Genomic DNA, 14,600 nt, shown 5'->3' on the forward strand with positions numbered 1-14,600 from the left:
TAACGGCACTATACCTTCTGCCCTAATAACATGGACACTGGGAAGCAGTCAATGCCTGGTACATGTTTTCCATCAGTGTGTATAAGGTTCACATCAGCTCAGAGAGTTTGCTGATGGTAACCTTGTAATATGTTAGATGAATTTATGTACTGAAGGATGTGTGTGTGTGTGCCTGCATTTGTAAAAGTTGCTCAAAGAGTGTTGGTGCAAGATGATACCTGACTCATTTATCGCGTGTCTGTGATGCTGCCGTCTCCTCTCGTAGCAATGGGGAAGACAGGAAGAGGACCCTGTCCGGCTGCAGCAGCGACTCAGTGAGCGGAGGTCTCCCTCTGACCCCACGCAGGGTCTCCTGGAGACAGAAGATCTTCTTGAGGGTCGCTTCACCCATGAACAAGCCGTCTGCATCGATGCAACACCCAGGTCTGGTAACACAATCCCTCACGCGGCTCAGGCAAGGCACAACATGATGCACAATGAATAATCCACAAGTGCATAGAGAATGAGGACGAGGCAGGAAGGGAGGACATTTGATTCCTGTGGAAAATTGCTATTCTGAAACTTTCAAATTGCATGCATATATGGGGAAGCAGTAAGGGCTGAAAGGAAAGAGGGATTTTCCCACCCCATCCTTGTCAGATAAACCCGAATGAAAGAGATCCTCCTAACCTGTTGACATGGCCAGTATTCTTGCCTTTAGCATAGTCTTTCTTAGCTTGCTCCAGGGAGCCTAAAAATGTAGCCAGTAGATTATTTCTAGATATCAATTTAGAGATTTTGGGCTTTTTTGCTTCCATAACATGTCTTCTTTCGGACTAGTCGAAAGAAAACATCCAAAATACACATTTAGGTGTTTATTTTCCTACACTTTGTCTATTTGTGGCTGTAGATTTCTCCTAAATTCACCAAAAGTTAGCATTAGATCATTTTTAAAAATATTTAAACATAACATTTCAGAAAACTTTTAATACAAAAATAATTTATTAATGTAAGTAATCAACTGGGGAAGTTTCATGGCTTTTTTCTCAGATTCTGAGTCAGAATTCTCCACTTCAGTAGCACTTACACACAAACCAAACGTTCCTATTTCATTCCTATATATATTCTGAAGGCTTTCACAGAGGGGTTTGTTCATATATCATTCATGGTCTGAATTATGCAATATTTTATTCCTAAAAACATGGTGAAAAGTGATTTTGTTTATGACCGTTGACAGTATTTTCTGATTTACGTTAAAAAGAGATATCCATCATTTCTACTGTAAAAACCTTTGACTCATATATTTCAACAAAATGAAACAAGAATTTTGAACCTGGCTTTATCCAATGTTCACATTTCTGGTCTGGAAATGTATGCAAATTAGCACATACTTAATAAGATAGGGCCTCATTTGCATATTTAAACATACAATTTCAAAAAATTTGTATTACAAATATAATTGTCTTAATGTAAGTAATCGACCGGTGAAGTTTCATGGCGATATCAGTTAATATTTCTTTACCATATTCACCTGGGGTGTCTCCCCTTAGTAACATCTTTGCCAACAAGCATCAACCAACATGGATAGTACACATTTGTTCATATTGTGACGTAAAAATATATTTTCTACATGTACTTGATGTTTTTGGATGTTGTGTTTCAGACCACCCTGATTGCAGGGAGCTGTTGCCTCTCTCTCCTCATGGCTTGGACTCCGGGCTGGATCCTTTTGGGCGCCTGTTGCCGCCGGCAGGTGACCACCTGTCTGGGGAGAGGCCTAAGAGGACGGGGGCTGACTACCGGGCCCTCTGGAAGACCGCCATCCACCAGCAGATCCTTCTGCTGCGCATGGAGAAGGAGAACCAGAGACTGGAGGGTGAGCTGCATTTACTACTGTGCAACATAAAGTATGATAATCGCCCCGGGACGAATCCTCCCTTTGGTCACATGAATGAGAAATACCAAGAACATGCTGTCTGTTTTGTTGCTGCTACTGTACAGCAGTTCCTGGATGTTTAGTGTACTCGTTTCTCTGCACACACTGGTGGTATTTATAATTTGTCATGGGGCCGTTCTTGTTGAAACCGGCTCACACTGGGTCTTATTGTTAAGGTTGTTCAGATATTTATTACATCTACCACTCCTGCTCTCCGTCCCTTTTCCTCACCTATCATGAAAGTTTCACACTCGGCCCTCACCACACGCTCCAACACTTAAAGTCTTGTTGTTCCCACAACTGAAGCTTTAAGAGTGTGGATAGCAGGGATTGAAAGCTCAGAGTGAGCTCCTCCTTACGCTGTCATTTGTGTTTATTTTGAGAAGTCAAATGTTGCCGTCTTGGTTGGAGATTCTGGTGCACAGCTATAATTAGAGCAAAGTGTTTTGGTGTTGCATAAACACACACGTATGAACACATTGAGATATGGAAACATGCTCAAACACTCAGTGGGTTAAAGTGCATGTATATGAGAGAAAGCAACAGTATTGGCTAAAATAAACAGATATAACATTTGGAAATATTGCCCTCTAATGGCTCATGTTATTTAGGGCAGTGTTTCCCTAACTTTTTTTATCTGGGGTCCCACTTTTTAAAAATGACAAACCATCGCGACCCAATTCACAATATCTATAAATCATAAGAAGAGTGAATTTGTATGTAAATGAACGTTCCTGACCATTTTTACTGCCATTTACGCATCACCTTATTTGTTATTGAATAACCAAACCATTTGGAAGAGATACGTTTGATAAATCACAACTTCATTTTATGCATGTTACTGAAAACATATACACATGTTAAATACTTTATAAATGAGACCAAATACATGCATTTAAGCTCTCATCAGTAAAACAAATAGAGTGTACACTAGCCTTTCATATTAGATCCAGTGTTATAAGTAGGCTACAATCAGAACAATACGACCATTCAGGCTCCCTCATGTGGCTCAAAGGTGTACTGCAGATATATATCTGCAACCCTAATAAAATCTCCTCAGTCTTTGGTTATGACTGATTTAGGGTGTATCCCAAAGTTTATTTTAGCATTCCCTTTTTTTCCTCTTCTCCCCTCACAACCACATGTCTCTAAACAGGAAGTTAACAGGCTAGAGGAGGAATGGAGTGGAGAAGAGGAAGTAGAGGCCATTTGGGACGGTTAATTAGCTACTCCATTATCAGAAGTGCATCTTTACAGTGAAGAGAACCATTACAACAACCTTGTAAATAGTGAAAGTCTAAGACTGTAGTGTGTGTCAGTTGTATTCATGCCTAGCTCAAACAATGGACAAAGAACAACGTGTAACAATAAAGCTGCAGGCGGGAACTTTGAGCACATATGATAAAAAAAAAGTTATTTTTATAAAACGGTATTATATTTAGGGCTGTCAATTGATTAAAATCTTTAATCGCATGATTGTCCATAGTTAATCGCAATTAATTACAAATTAATCGCACATTTTTTTATCTGTTCAAAATGTACCTTAAAGGTAGATTTGTCAAGCATTTAATACTCTTATCAACATGGGAGTGGGCAAATATGCTTTCATCAAATCATAACATGGCAAACTGCAGCCCAACAGGCAACAACAGCTGTCAGTGTGCTGACTTGACTATGACTTGCCCTAAACTGCATGTGATTATCATAAACCATAGATTACCTATTACCCATAAACCCATTTTCATTCACATATCTTGAGGTCAGAGGTCGAGGGACCCTTTTGAAAATGGCCATGACAGTTTTTCCTCGCCAAAATTTGGCATAAGTTTGGAGCTCTATTTTGCCTCCTTCACTACAAGCTAGTATGACATGGTTGGTACCAATGGATTCCTTCGTTTTTGTAGTTTCATATGATACCAGTATCTTCACTCTAGCTTTAAAACTGAGTCTGCTACAACCTCCCAAAAAATCGGTTGCATTAATCCGTTATAAAATTAGTGGGATTTAAATGAATTTGCGTTAACGCGTTATTATCGTGTTAACTTTGACAGCCCTAAATATATTATATTATATTATATCATATTATATTATACCAACATATATATCTCTTTCCCTTTGTTTGTTATTATGACACCAATGCTGGTCTGAGGACCTAACTGTGAATAACCATTTTCAATAGAAGGTAAGCGATATAAAAGCAGCCCTTTGGGATCAAGGCAGATAGATGTTTTGCATGATTTCGGGTGTTGGTTATTATATTCATTCAATCCAGCTTCTTTTGTTTGCATGTTCATGGCGGCCGATCACACTTTCATGGTGTTTTTGTTTCTTTTGTCCGTTGTACCTCTCCCTGCCTCCCGCATAATAAAGATGGATCTTTGGTGTTAATGTGGGTATTGTGGCTTGTGTTTACATGGTAGGCTTTCCATGGTAACTGGTGACAAAAGGTGTGAGGCACTATATCCACACTTGCTCTCTTTTTTTAAATCAGCTGCATCCTGTTTTTACAAATGTAAAAACAGAACAGCCCAGCCCTCCTTTTGTTGGTTCTTGATTTTCTGGTGCGACAAGAGAATGTTAATCGACACAATGATGTTGAATATGTTCTTCTTTTGTCTTGTTTTTCCTTTCCTGGCGATTGTGTTGCAGCGAGCAGGGATGAGCTGCACATCCGCAAGATGAAGCTGAACTACCAGGAAGTGGGCCAGTGCTCCAAAGACTCGCAGGCGTGGTGGGAGAGAAAACTGACAGCCCCGGGCAGGACGACGGTCCCACAAGACAAGGAGGAGATGTATCGTGCACTCTGCCAAGGTGAGAGATGTGTGTGTTTGTTTTTGTGTGTAAGAAAGTGGTTGTGGAGAGATGCATGTATTTGTGTTTCAATAAACATGCAGCGGTACACGTGTGATGTTTTGAATGAGCACATGTAGCCTCCAATTTTGTCTGCAGGTGTTCCCAAGAGCAGGCGCGGGGAGGTCTGGTTGCTCCTTTCCCATCAGCACCGGCTGCGTCACAGGCTGCCCCAGCGTCAGCAAGCCCCGGACATCCCCTACCACGACCTGCTCAAGCAGCTCACCGCACAGCAGCACTCTATTCTGGTGGATCTAGGTGTGCACTTCTTGTCATCACAGAAACAATGAACATTTAGTAAATGTTCAGATATAAATAAATACTATCTCTGCCTCCCTGCTCAGGCCGGACCTTCCCCAACCACCAGTATTTCTCGGCCCAGCTAGGCGCAGGGCAGCTTTCCCTCTACAACCTCCTGAAAGCCTACTCTCTGATGGATACAGAGGTACATACTGTAATCCCTGTTTCTTTCCCCCCACAGTCAGTGCATCACTCTAATGCCACAGTGTGGTGAATGTCATGACGTTGGTAGTACATTATTTTTGTGTGTCACACAGGTTGGCTACTGCCAGGGCATCAGCTTTGTGGCTGGAGTGCTGCTGCTGCACATGAACGAAGAGCAGGCCTTCGACATGCTGAAGTTCTTCATGTACGACCTCGGCATCAGGCAGCAGTTCAGACCCGACATGGTCTCTCTGCAGGTCAGTACACGAATGGCTGGGAGGACCGCTCGGTTATTAGAATATGAGGGATCTCGTTACTATGTGGCAGAGGTGGGACCAAGTCATTGTTTTGCAAGTCACGAGTAAGTCTCAAGTCTTTGTACTCAAGTCCCAAGTCTTGACTGACAAGTCCCGAGTCAAGTCCCAAGTCAAGACTGACAAGTCCTGGGTCAAGCCCCAAGTCAAGACTGATGAGTCCTGGGTCAAGCCCTAAGTCAAGGCTGATGAGTCCAAAGTCTTGACTCACAAGTCCAGAGTCAAGTCTCAAGTCTTGACCGACAAGTCCTGCGTCAAGTCCCCAGTTTTGTCTGACAAATCCTGAGTCAAGTCCCAAGCCTTGTCTGACAAGTCCCAAGTCTTGACTAACAAGTCCCAAGTCTAGTCCCAGGTCAAGATTGTTAAATACCAAGTCAAGTTCTAAACTTTGAGTTTCCAGTCCTAAACAAGTTACAATGCACCCTTCACCAAATGTAATGCCGTTTTAACAGCAGAGTAACTGGCGCTCAGTAACATAATGTAATTCATGTTTTTTTCCTGCAACTTGATTGAATGCTGTTAGATTGGCTCAAATTAAGTGGATCTGGGGAATTAAGTGTAAGATAATCAAATGCAAGTCCCAATCATATTCACCGAAAATAAAGAGTTGAGAAACAAAAAAAAACAAAAACATAAAAAAACACCACTTTCGGGGATTCAACATTAAACAACAAAAGATAGAAAGTCAGTTTGTTCAGTTCAGTTTTCCACCTCGAGTAAATCCTCTTCCCAAACAAATCAATAAAGGATCTCTCAAGAAGTAAATAAACCCAACATCTCCGTTGTCGAAGTTACCTCCGGTACCGGGCAGTTTGTGTGCACACTTTTTAAATAACATACTTTTTAATCTTTGGGTTTGGGGGAATGTATAAAATATTTTCAAGTCAAAATGCTCAAGTCCAACATTCAATTTCAAAAAGGTCAAATTAGAGCCAAATTACAGCTTTTACCGGACTGGTAAATAAAGTAGTGTTCGCTTGAACATTTGGTAAAGCAGGAAAAGAAATCCTCAGAGCATTAAAACAACTATGAATATAATTTCAAATTGTTGGTGCCCCCCCACTGGTGGTATCAAAAAAGACACTGTACACCTCCCCAACCTAATCTGACCACTGAGATTAAACAACAACACATAGACAGCTTCAGTTTCAGCAGGAAGTTCTCATTTTTCTCTCAACAGTAACTTAATAATCTGAGCATTTTAGTTTGGAATAATAAAAGAGCTATAAAACTCTACACATAGTATCTTTAAATGTAAATGTTATAATATATGCACAGTATATTTCCAAACTGTTAGAAACACTATGCGAGTAACAAGCACACTGGACTTTAACATTCACATTTTAGCTGTCATCTGCCTGCTGTAAAAGGCCCTGTGCGGGTTATTAGTTAGCAACAGCAAACAGTAGTCTGTGTCTCCACCTCTTATTCAAACCACACCTGCATGCCTGCCCTGTTAGCTTCCGTCAAACATCAGCTGACCTCACCGGGGTGAGAGCATCAGCAGGCGTGGTAATGTTTAATCTACATCAGGTAACCATTTAGTAGTACCCTCTTGCTTCTCCCGACGCTGCAGTTCTGCTCTTTTAGGACTAATCCAAAGGTCGCAAAGCAGAGAGGAATTTGTGCCTTTTTTCTCTGCACAGTGGTTCACTACGAGGAGGTAAAGGGATTACTTGTCTTCTTTGTAACGTTCAGGAAATTGTAAGACTGATAACGGTCTAATTTTAGCTTGAGCTTTAACTTCTGCTTCTCTTTTCTGCCTGCTGAACATTTCACTGTAGCACTCACTGTAATACACTGTTGGAGAGTTAGTACAGCTCATCAAATGCGTGCCTGAGCAAGTCTCTAAAACAACACTGGTAATCCTTAAGGAGCTCCCAGCTTGGGGTAAATGTTCATTTGCCAGCTAATAATTCTCAGATCGCTCTGTGGTACTCTGTCCCCTGCAGATCCAGATATACCAGTTTATTCCGTGTGTTTTGTTATCTGTTTGAATGTGTGTGTTTATGCCCGTGCACACTGTCTGTCTGTGTTCTCCCAGGTTCAGATGTACCAGCTCTCCAGGCTTTTACACGACTACCACCGCGAGCTGTACAATCACCTCGAGGAGCACGAGATCAGCCCGAGCCTCTACGCAGCGCCGTGGTTCCTCACTCTCTTCGCCTCACAGTTCCCTCTCAACTTTGTGTCCCGCGTCTTTGGTATATTTTTAGAATAATGGCCCCTGTGTTTGCTCACACACACACAAATGCTTATCAGCACAATGCTATTTTCAAAAGAGGATGGCATTTAAATAGCCCTGTAGTAATGAAAGCTTAAAGGAAAAGCGTGTTAAACATTTATTGCTGTGTTTTTTTCCCTCAGATTTTGTATTTGTCCAAGGGACTGGGGTGATCTTTAAAGTTGCACTCTGTCTGCTGAGCAGCCGTGAGGGGGAGATAGTGGAGTGCGACAGCTTTGAGAGCATTGTGGACTATCTGAAAACTACACTTCCCGCCCTCAATCAGACACAGATGGAGCAGACCATGGCAAAGGTACAGAGCTGGAAGTTGAAACAGTATAAAGTACAGTCCCAGGTTTCCAGATAATTGGCACAATGACGCATGTAAACTTAATACTTGTCCATGAGTGGCCACTTAACCCCATCTCTATTGTGGTAAGCTGACCACTTCTGGACACGTTCTGTGTCACGTTGTTAAAGGGTAACTTCTTTATTTTTCAACCTGGAAAAAAAACAACCCTATTTTCCCATGTTTTTGTGTCTAACTGACTAATGGGGACAACAATTTCTGAAATTGGTCCAGTATTGAGGGAGAACGCTGTAGATGGCAGCTGCTCACAGGCTGTAATATGGTTCTATTGGGGCAAGCTGCCACCGTCATTTACGTCCACTAGAAGTGCTCGATTTTGCCATGACAGGCTCTGATTGTTATTATAAGTGTCTGACATTATGGACAGTCTCGCTGGACTCACTAACAGTGGAATAGTGGAATATATCCATTGTGTATGGAGGACGAAACCTGCTAAAATCTAAAATAAAACAATAAATAAAAAATAAATAAAAAATAAGGGAATTAATACAAAGATAAATAAATAAAGAATCAAATTAAAACAGAAATATCAATTTATGTCACATTTTATCAATTAATTAATTAATGGCTACATTTATTTTTAATATTATCTTTACTAAATTAAATTTTTCATATTTATTTATTTATCGAGGCAATTATTTATTTATTTTTTATTTTGGTAGGTTCCGTCCTCCATAATGACGGAAACGCGAGCGTAGCTTAGTTACTTAGATTTTCAATTTCATGGCTGAATATTTAGAGGATTTCAACAATGTGGACGAGGTGTTTGAATTCGATGGTCGCCGTATTTATTTATTTATTTCACAACGAGACCTCTCCTTCTCCAGATCAAGCACAATTTTTATTTCTCTGTAGGATCCTTTCCATAATGTTGTCAGACACTTATAATAACAATCTGGCTGTCCCTATTGGTCACTTACACACACAACCATGGGAAAATAGGGTCTGCTTTGAAAAACACTGAATTTACCCTTTTAAAATACACAATACAAGGCATGGTCTCAATGAGACTACATGTTTAGATATCAAATCAAGAATACATATAAAAAAGTGGCAATTTTTATTTTCAGATTTACTGCAAAGAAAAATTTAACAATAGCATTTTGATTTAATGTGTATTTACAGCATATTTGTTGCGTGCAGTCCTAAAGATAATATCTAGCACTTGCATGCTCTCTGTTACAGTGCCTCCTGTCAAAAGTACTGTTGCTGTATGTGTTTAGCCACAGCCATAAAAAGCAGCTTTTCAATCTCATTTAAACCCCATCACTTTTGGCTGTGTCCCAGCCTCCTTCAATAGGCCTTGGTTTTAAGACTCATTCCTGTAGCACTCTGTGACTTTCTAGTTGATGGCGTCAGTCTCACTGTGTGTAACCTGTTGTTTTCCAGGTAATGGAGATGGACATCTCCAAGCAGCTGCATGCGTACGAGGTGGAGTACCACGTCCTGCAGGATGAGATGTTAGAGGGCGGGCCGCTGCCTGATGACTCTGACCGGCTCGACAAACTAGAAAAGACGAATGTGCAGTTGAAGAAACAGAACATGGACCTACTGGAAAAGCTTCAGGTAAGGAAGAAAAGAATCCGTTTCATCCACATCAGTGGGAATATTTTTTTGGGAAACAGCAGCAAATGTTTTGTATATAAGTTGTAATGATGTACATTATTTTAATGCTTGATCATTGAGGGAATTGATGTGTAACTGTGGGAGGTATTTAATGTATTGGTCCGTTTATTATTCCTCCTGTTGATGCACTGGTAGTGCCTCAGACTACCCATAGATGGCACTAAAACACAAGTTAAAAACTCAGTGAAAATGATAGCAAGACAAAGGGATTGAACATGTTCACCAAATGCTCTTAACATTTTCGATAAGTAGTTTGTGAATCTGTGCAGCGAGACTGGTAAGGTCACACCTGATAGTCCTCATATTAATGAGTGTCAAAGAGGTATTGAGCTGTTCTCAAATCTGCTGTGACAAAGAACAATTTGTAGACTTATGGTGTTGGATAACTGTTACGACAACATTTAACAAGTGAACTACACAAAGCCTGGATTCTGTATGAACTACAATCCTATCTGATCGCACTTTTGTTGAGATTTTTGTGCTATGATTCGGGTACAACAAAGTGCTGACTTCCTCAGAATTTGCAGCTTCTGTGCATTTTGTTTACCCTCTGTCTTTTGTGGTGTGCCCTGTATTCACTGAGGTACAATATCTGTGTCCTTCTAGGCTGCACGGCAGAAGATTCAGACACTGGAGACGAGCGTAGAGAACTTCCTTTCTCGGGAGAGCAAAATGAAGCACATGATTCGTTCTCTGGAGCAGGAGAGGGCAGCTCACCAGAAGACCATTGAACGCATGCGCTCATGCCTTCCCCCTGACGCCCTGACAGATGTGGAGATGACCCAGATCAAAACAGGACCCAACGGGAAAGCCAAAACTGCAGCCAAGAAGCCCTGATGGCAACCAGGGGGCTGGCTGCTCTGGGCAGAGACTGAAGTGAACAAATGGAGACTGCTTTAGTGGAAGAAGGCTGCCGAGCTCCACGGCTATTGTTGTTGTACAGCTGCACAAGAGTAGCAGGGTTTTTTGTAAATGTGTGATTGTCTGGACTCGAGACGTCGTGCAGACTGTATGGGGAAATATCTCCGTGGTATTTGTCAGCATATAATGGAGCAGTGGGAGGATGGTTTCAGTTATATTAGCAAACAGACTGTTCCATCAGTGCATCATAGCTGCTTGTTCTGTCTCATCTGTTTCACTGCCAGTTTGAAGGTGAGATCGAGATGCACAACATCCTTCCTTATTCAGATCTTTTTGGTAATCACGGGGGAATTTTCTAGATTGACACAAGCGAGAAATGTGTCTGCCTCTGCAAATCTTTTTTGAGCACTGCCTTGATGTTTTTACTACCAGTCTCAGTAGCAACACAAAAGCAGTGAACAGAAGTTGCCTGTTGGCAAAACAGTCCTTTGGACCTCAGGTTCAACTTATAGCCATTACCAGTGTGTATGATCCCATTGTTTTTGCGTGTCTGTGATGGAAACTCTGCTTCAGAGTATAGTCACATTCATTTCCTTTGTATTCACTTGAAATTCGTGAATGTAATTTCCCTCCAAAGATCACTGCGATAACGTTTTTGTTGTTCACAACAGAGACGTACACGTCTGCCATGTCAGGCTTTAAATTTCAGCAGACATACATGGTAGCTCATCCCTCAGCACCGCGCCACTGCCTTCACGTGAGAGCTCTTAAGTACGTGCACTCGCTGCTTTTTAAGGAGGAAGTGTTTCTCCCACAGCGCAGGCAGGATGTGAGGTCGTCTGCCTTCTCAGTTTCCTGTGTGACTGACCGCGGTGTCGCCTCGTTTTTAGCGCCGCGTTTCAGACGCTGAGGCAGAGTTCACGCTCCCCATGGGGCAACGAGAAAAACAGACTAAAGGTGGGGGAGTGATCTGAATGTACATCACATGCTTCTGTTCTAAAACGTCTGTATGACGGTCATGTTTTTGTCAGCCCGAGGTTTGACAAAACTACCAGCAGCTGGTGTTGTTTGTCTCAAGAGTTCATGACAACATATATCTGCAATTGCATTGCTGTTCGTCACACGGACAATTTTATGTTTGCAGTGAAACTCAAGTGTTTAGGTGAGAGGAGAGACCAAAAGTCTCTCTTGATACTGGGTAATATATATATATATATATATATATATATAGTATATGTTCACACACTCACATACAACCAAGCTGTGTCTGACTGTATGGGTAGACCAGACAGTTCAAAGAGTGTCCCTGGCTCTCTCCTCGGTTTTGTTTTATCCCACCTCCGTGTCTGACTCACCATCGCCAGCTCTGATTGAAAGCAAAAACAGTCACAGGCTCGACCCCGCTTTCATAAAACACCCTTACAATCAAACCAAGGTGATGTCTATCATGAGAAATGTACTTACTCAGTCCTCCCGTCCTTGGCGACATGTCGCCGTGACACATTTGTGTCTGTTGCAGTGTAAAGTTTTTACTCTCAAACTTTAGTCCAAGCAGACATACAGTGCAATACGTTCAGCGATTCTGTGTGTTTGCATATGCTCAGAGCACTTGCCTACTTTTGCTGAGTTACAGGAGGAGCTCCAGTTATTCACGTGAAAAGTTTGATAGGTTGGTCGGTAAATCTGCCCTCACGTTCCCCGTCATGATGAAATGTTCCCGTGGTAATCGAGGTGACGCCGTAAAGGTTTGAACCTTAACTTCTCATAAATAATAGAAAAATGGTCACCCCCGAACAACAGGGGTTCTCTCAACGTGAAACATATCAAACAACAGAATTTGAAATCGGTCGAAGGATTCTTAGGATACAGTCCTATGCCGCTCTCCTGCCAGTATTTTGCTCATTTTCAGTATTTGTGCATAATATAAATTGGAACCAAAGATGTGGTTGCGTTTCAAAAATGAATGAAAGGAAAATGTATGAATTCATCCAAAAATGCTGTGATGTGTTATATGTTAAATATGATGACTTTTTTTTTTGTCACTACACCTTTTGAGCTTTCTTTAGGTATGGACTAAGACAAAAGCTTGAAAAGATACCAAATATTGGCAGTAAAAACTTGACACTTAAAAAAAAAAGAAGACAATTGGCAGACTTGTTTACTCATCATTCTCTTTGTATTCCTTTGTGCCAAAAATACACGATGGCCTTTATTCTCCATTAATCGGAGATGTGAGATCATTTTGTCAATATCTAATGTTATGCACATCCTCGTGGTCAGCAAAAGGTTTTTATTTTACATCAGGTGCTCCGATTCCTGACTACTAAATAGTGCTTGTATCAGTGTGTTTTTAAGGAAAGACACTTAATAATAAATGGATTGTTTTTCTCTGTCAACATGAGGGCTACACAAAAACAAAGACACTGTCATGAGTTCTTCAATAAACTTCACCTTGCCTTGTTTTCTGTCTACTCATGTCTGACTTTCTTTGCTGCTCAGTAAGCTCTCATAAAGAAATCATGTTCCTTTCTTGCTCTACAAGGTAGCACTTCAAGTGTAGGACGTAGCCTCGAGCTGAAATGGTCTCTGTGTGTAGACGTATTATTGCGTAAAAGGCCAAGGTAGGCTTCGACAGTTTTGGAGAGTCTATTTAAAGGCCTTTCAAGAGTTGTACTTTTGTTAACGCCTTGGGCAAAGAGAACCACAGGTCTCCGGTGGGAAAAAAAAATCCTCTGTGAAATTGTACCCTTCACAAAGTATCTGAAACGTTCAACCAAGTGTACAGTTCTGAATTAGCTATAATGTAGTGAATGAAATGAATATTCCTCACATACTTGACTTCTGACAATAGAAACAGAAAAAATGCCGTATCAGTTCATTGAATTGAATTGAATGAAGATGGTTGTTAGATGAAACCACTTTGATGTAGATCAGTGATTCCCAACCAGGGGTTCTCTACTGTGTATTGAATTGCGATTGAGAGTGCATGAAAATTAGGGCTGTCCTCGACAAAGAAATTCTTAGTCGAATAACGCACATACGATTTTGTCGACTAATGGTAAATGGACTTGGACTTATATAGCGCTTTTCTAGTCTTCCGACCACTCAAAGCGCTTTACGCTACATGTCAGCATCACCCATTGATGGCAGAGGCTGCTAAGGTGCCAACTTTGCACATCAAGATCTAATCTAAATACTCATTCACACACCGATGGCTATGCCTTCGGGAGCAATTTGGGGTTAAGTGTCTTGCTCAAGGACACATCGACATGTGACCTGGAGCAGCCGGGGATCAAACCACCGACCTTCCGATTGGTGGACAACCTGCTCTACCCTCTGAGCCACAGCCGCCCCATCAATTAGTTGATTTAATCAACAATGAATCCCACAAAAGCGCCACTTTAAATCTTGTGTTTACCGAAGATGTACTCATAAGTCTCTTGGAAATAAGTCATTCAGCATGAAAAAGCACATAAAAAGACTAATCGACTAAAGAAATCTTAGTTGACTAAGAGCAAAACGACCAATTAGTCGACTAATCGGCTAAGATGGGGACAGCCCTAGTGAAAATGAGTAAGCAAGTCTAAACAGTTAGCTAAAAGTAATGGATAAATGGTTTAAACAGATCAATAAAAGTATATACATTGTAACTATAGTTAGCTAAAAGTAATGAATTAACAGTTGAAATAGTTAGCTGACGTTAAAAGTACTTGATAAATGGTGAAAAAGCTAATAGTAATGGATAAACGGTTGAAATAGTTAGCTAATGTTTAAAGTACTGGATAAATGGTGAAAGAGCTGAAAGTAATGGATAAATAGTTAAAACAAATAGCAAAAAGTAAAGGATAAACAGTTGAAATAGTTAGCTCATATTATAAGTACAGAATAAAGGTAGTATTAATAGCATTAGTGTACTTTTTATTTGAAGTTTATTTATTATTATGTTTTATTTACTAATAATAATAGTACTAATTATTATGATTATGATTATTATGA

At 40.8% G+C, this 14,600-nt stretch overlaps 1 protein-coding gene across 6 annotated transcripts in view; it reads left to right on the forward strand.

Moving 5' to 3' along the window:
- Window positions 1–13,066, forward strand: part of tbc1d4 (TBC1 domain family, member 4) — a 38,449-nt gene extending 25,383 nt beyond the window's left edge. For 3 of the 6 annotated variants that reach the window (XM_037789483.1, XM_037789485.1, XM_037789487.1), the window contains 11 exons: window positions 266–423; window positions 1,643–1,855; window positions 4,095–4,097; window positions 4,565–4,726; window positions 4,865–5,023; window positions 5,110–5,210; window positions 5,323–5,466; window positions 7,568–7,727; window positions 7,891–8,060; window positions 9,507–9,683; window positions 10,350–13,066. In XM_037789483.1, coding sequence (XP_037645411.1) covers window positions 266–423; window positions 1,643–1,855; window positions 4,095–4,097; window positions 4,565–4,726; window positions 4,865–5,023; window positions 5,110–5,210; window positions 5,323–5,466; window positions 7,568–7,727; window positions 7,891–8,060; window positions 9,507–9,683; window positions 10,350–10,580 — 1,678 coding nt within the window. In that variant the 3' untranslated portion in view covers window positions 10,581–13,066. Of the gene's footprint in view, window positions 1–265; window positions 424–1,642; window positions 1,856–4,094; window positions 4,098–4,564; window positions 4,727–4,864; window positions 5,024–5,109; window positions 5,211–5,322; window positions 5,467–6,376; window positions 7,187–7,567; window positions 7,728–7,890; window positions 8,061–9,506; window positions 9,684–10,349 lie in introns of those variants that run through there. The other 3 variants (XM_037789484.1, XM_037789486.1, XM_037789488.1) reach the window with 2 other exon arrangements.
- The last annotated feature ends 1,534 nt before the right edge of the window (window positions 13,067–14,600 follow it).

The sequence above is a fragment of the Sebastes umbrosus genome, chromosome 13 (genome assembly GCF_015220745.1).
Source record: "Sebastes umbrosus isolate fSebUmb1 chromosome 13, fSebUmb1.pri, whole genome shotgun sequence".
NCBI lineage: Eukaryota > Metazoa > Chordata > Actinopteri > Perciformes > Sebastidae > Sebastes > Sebastes umbrosus.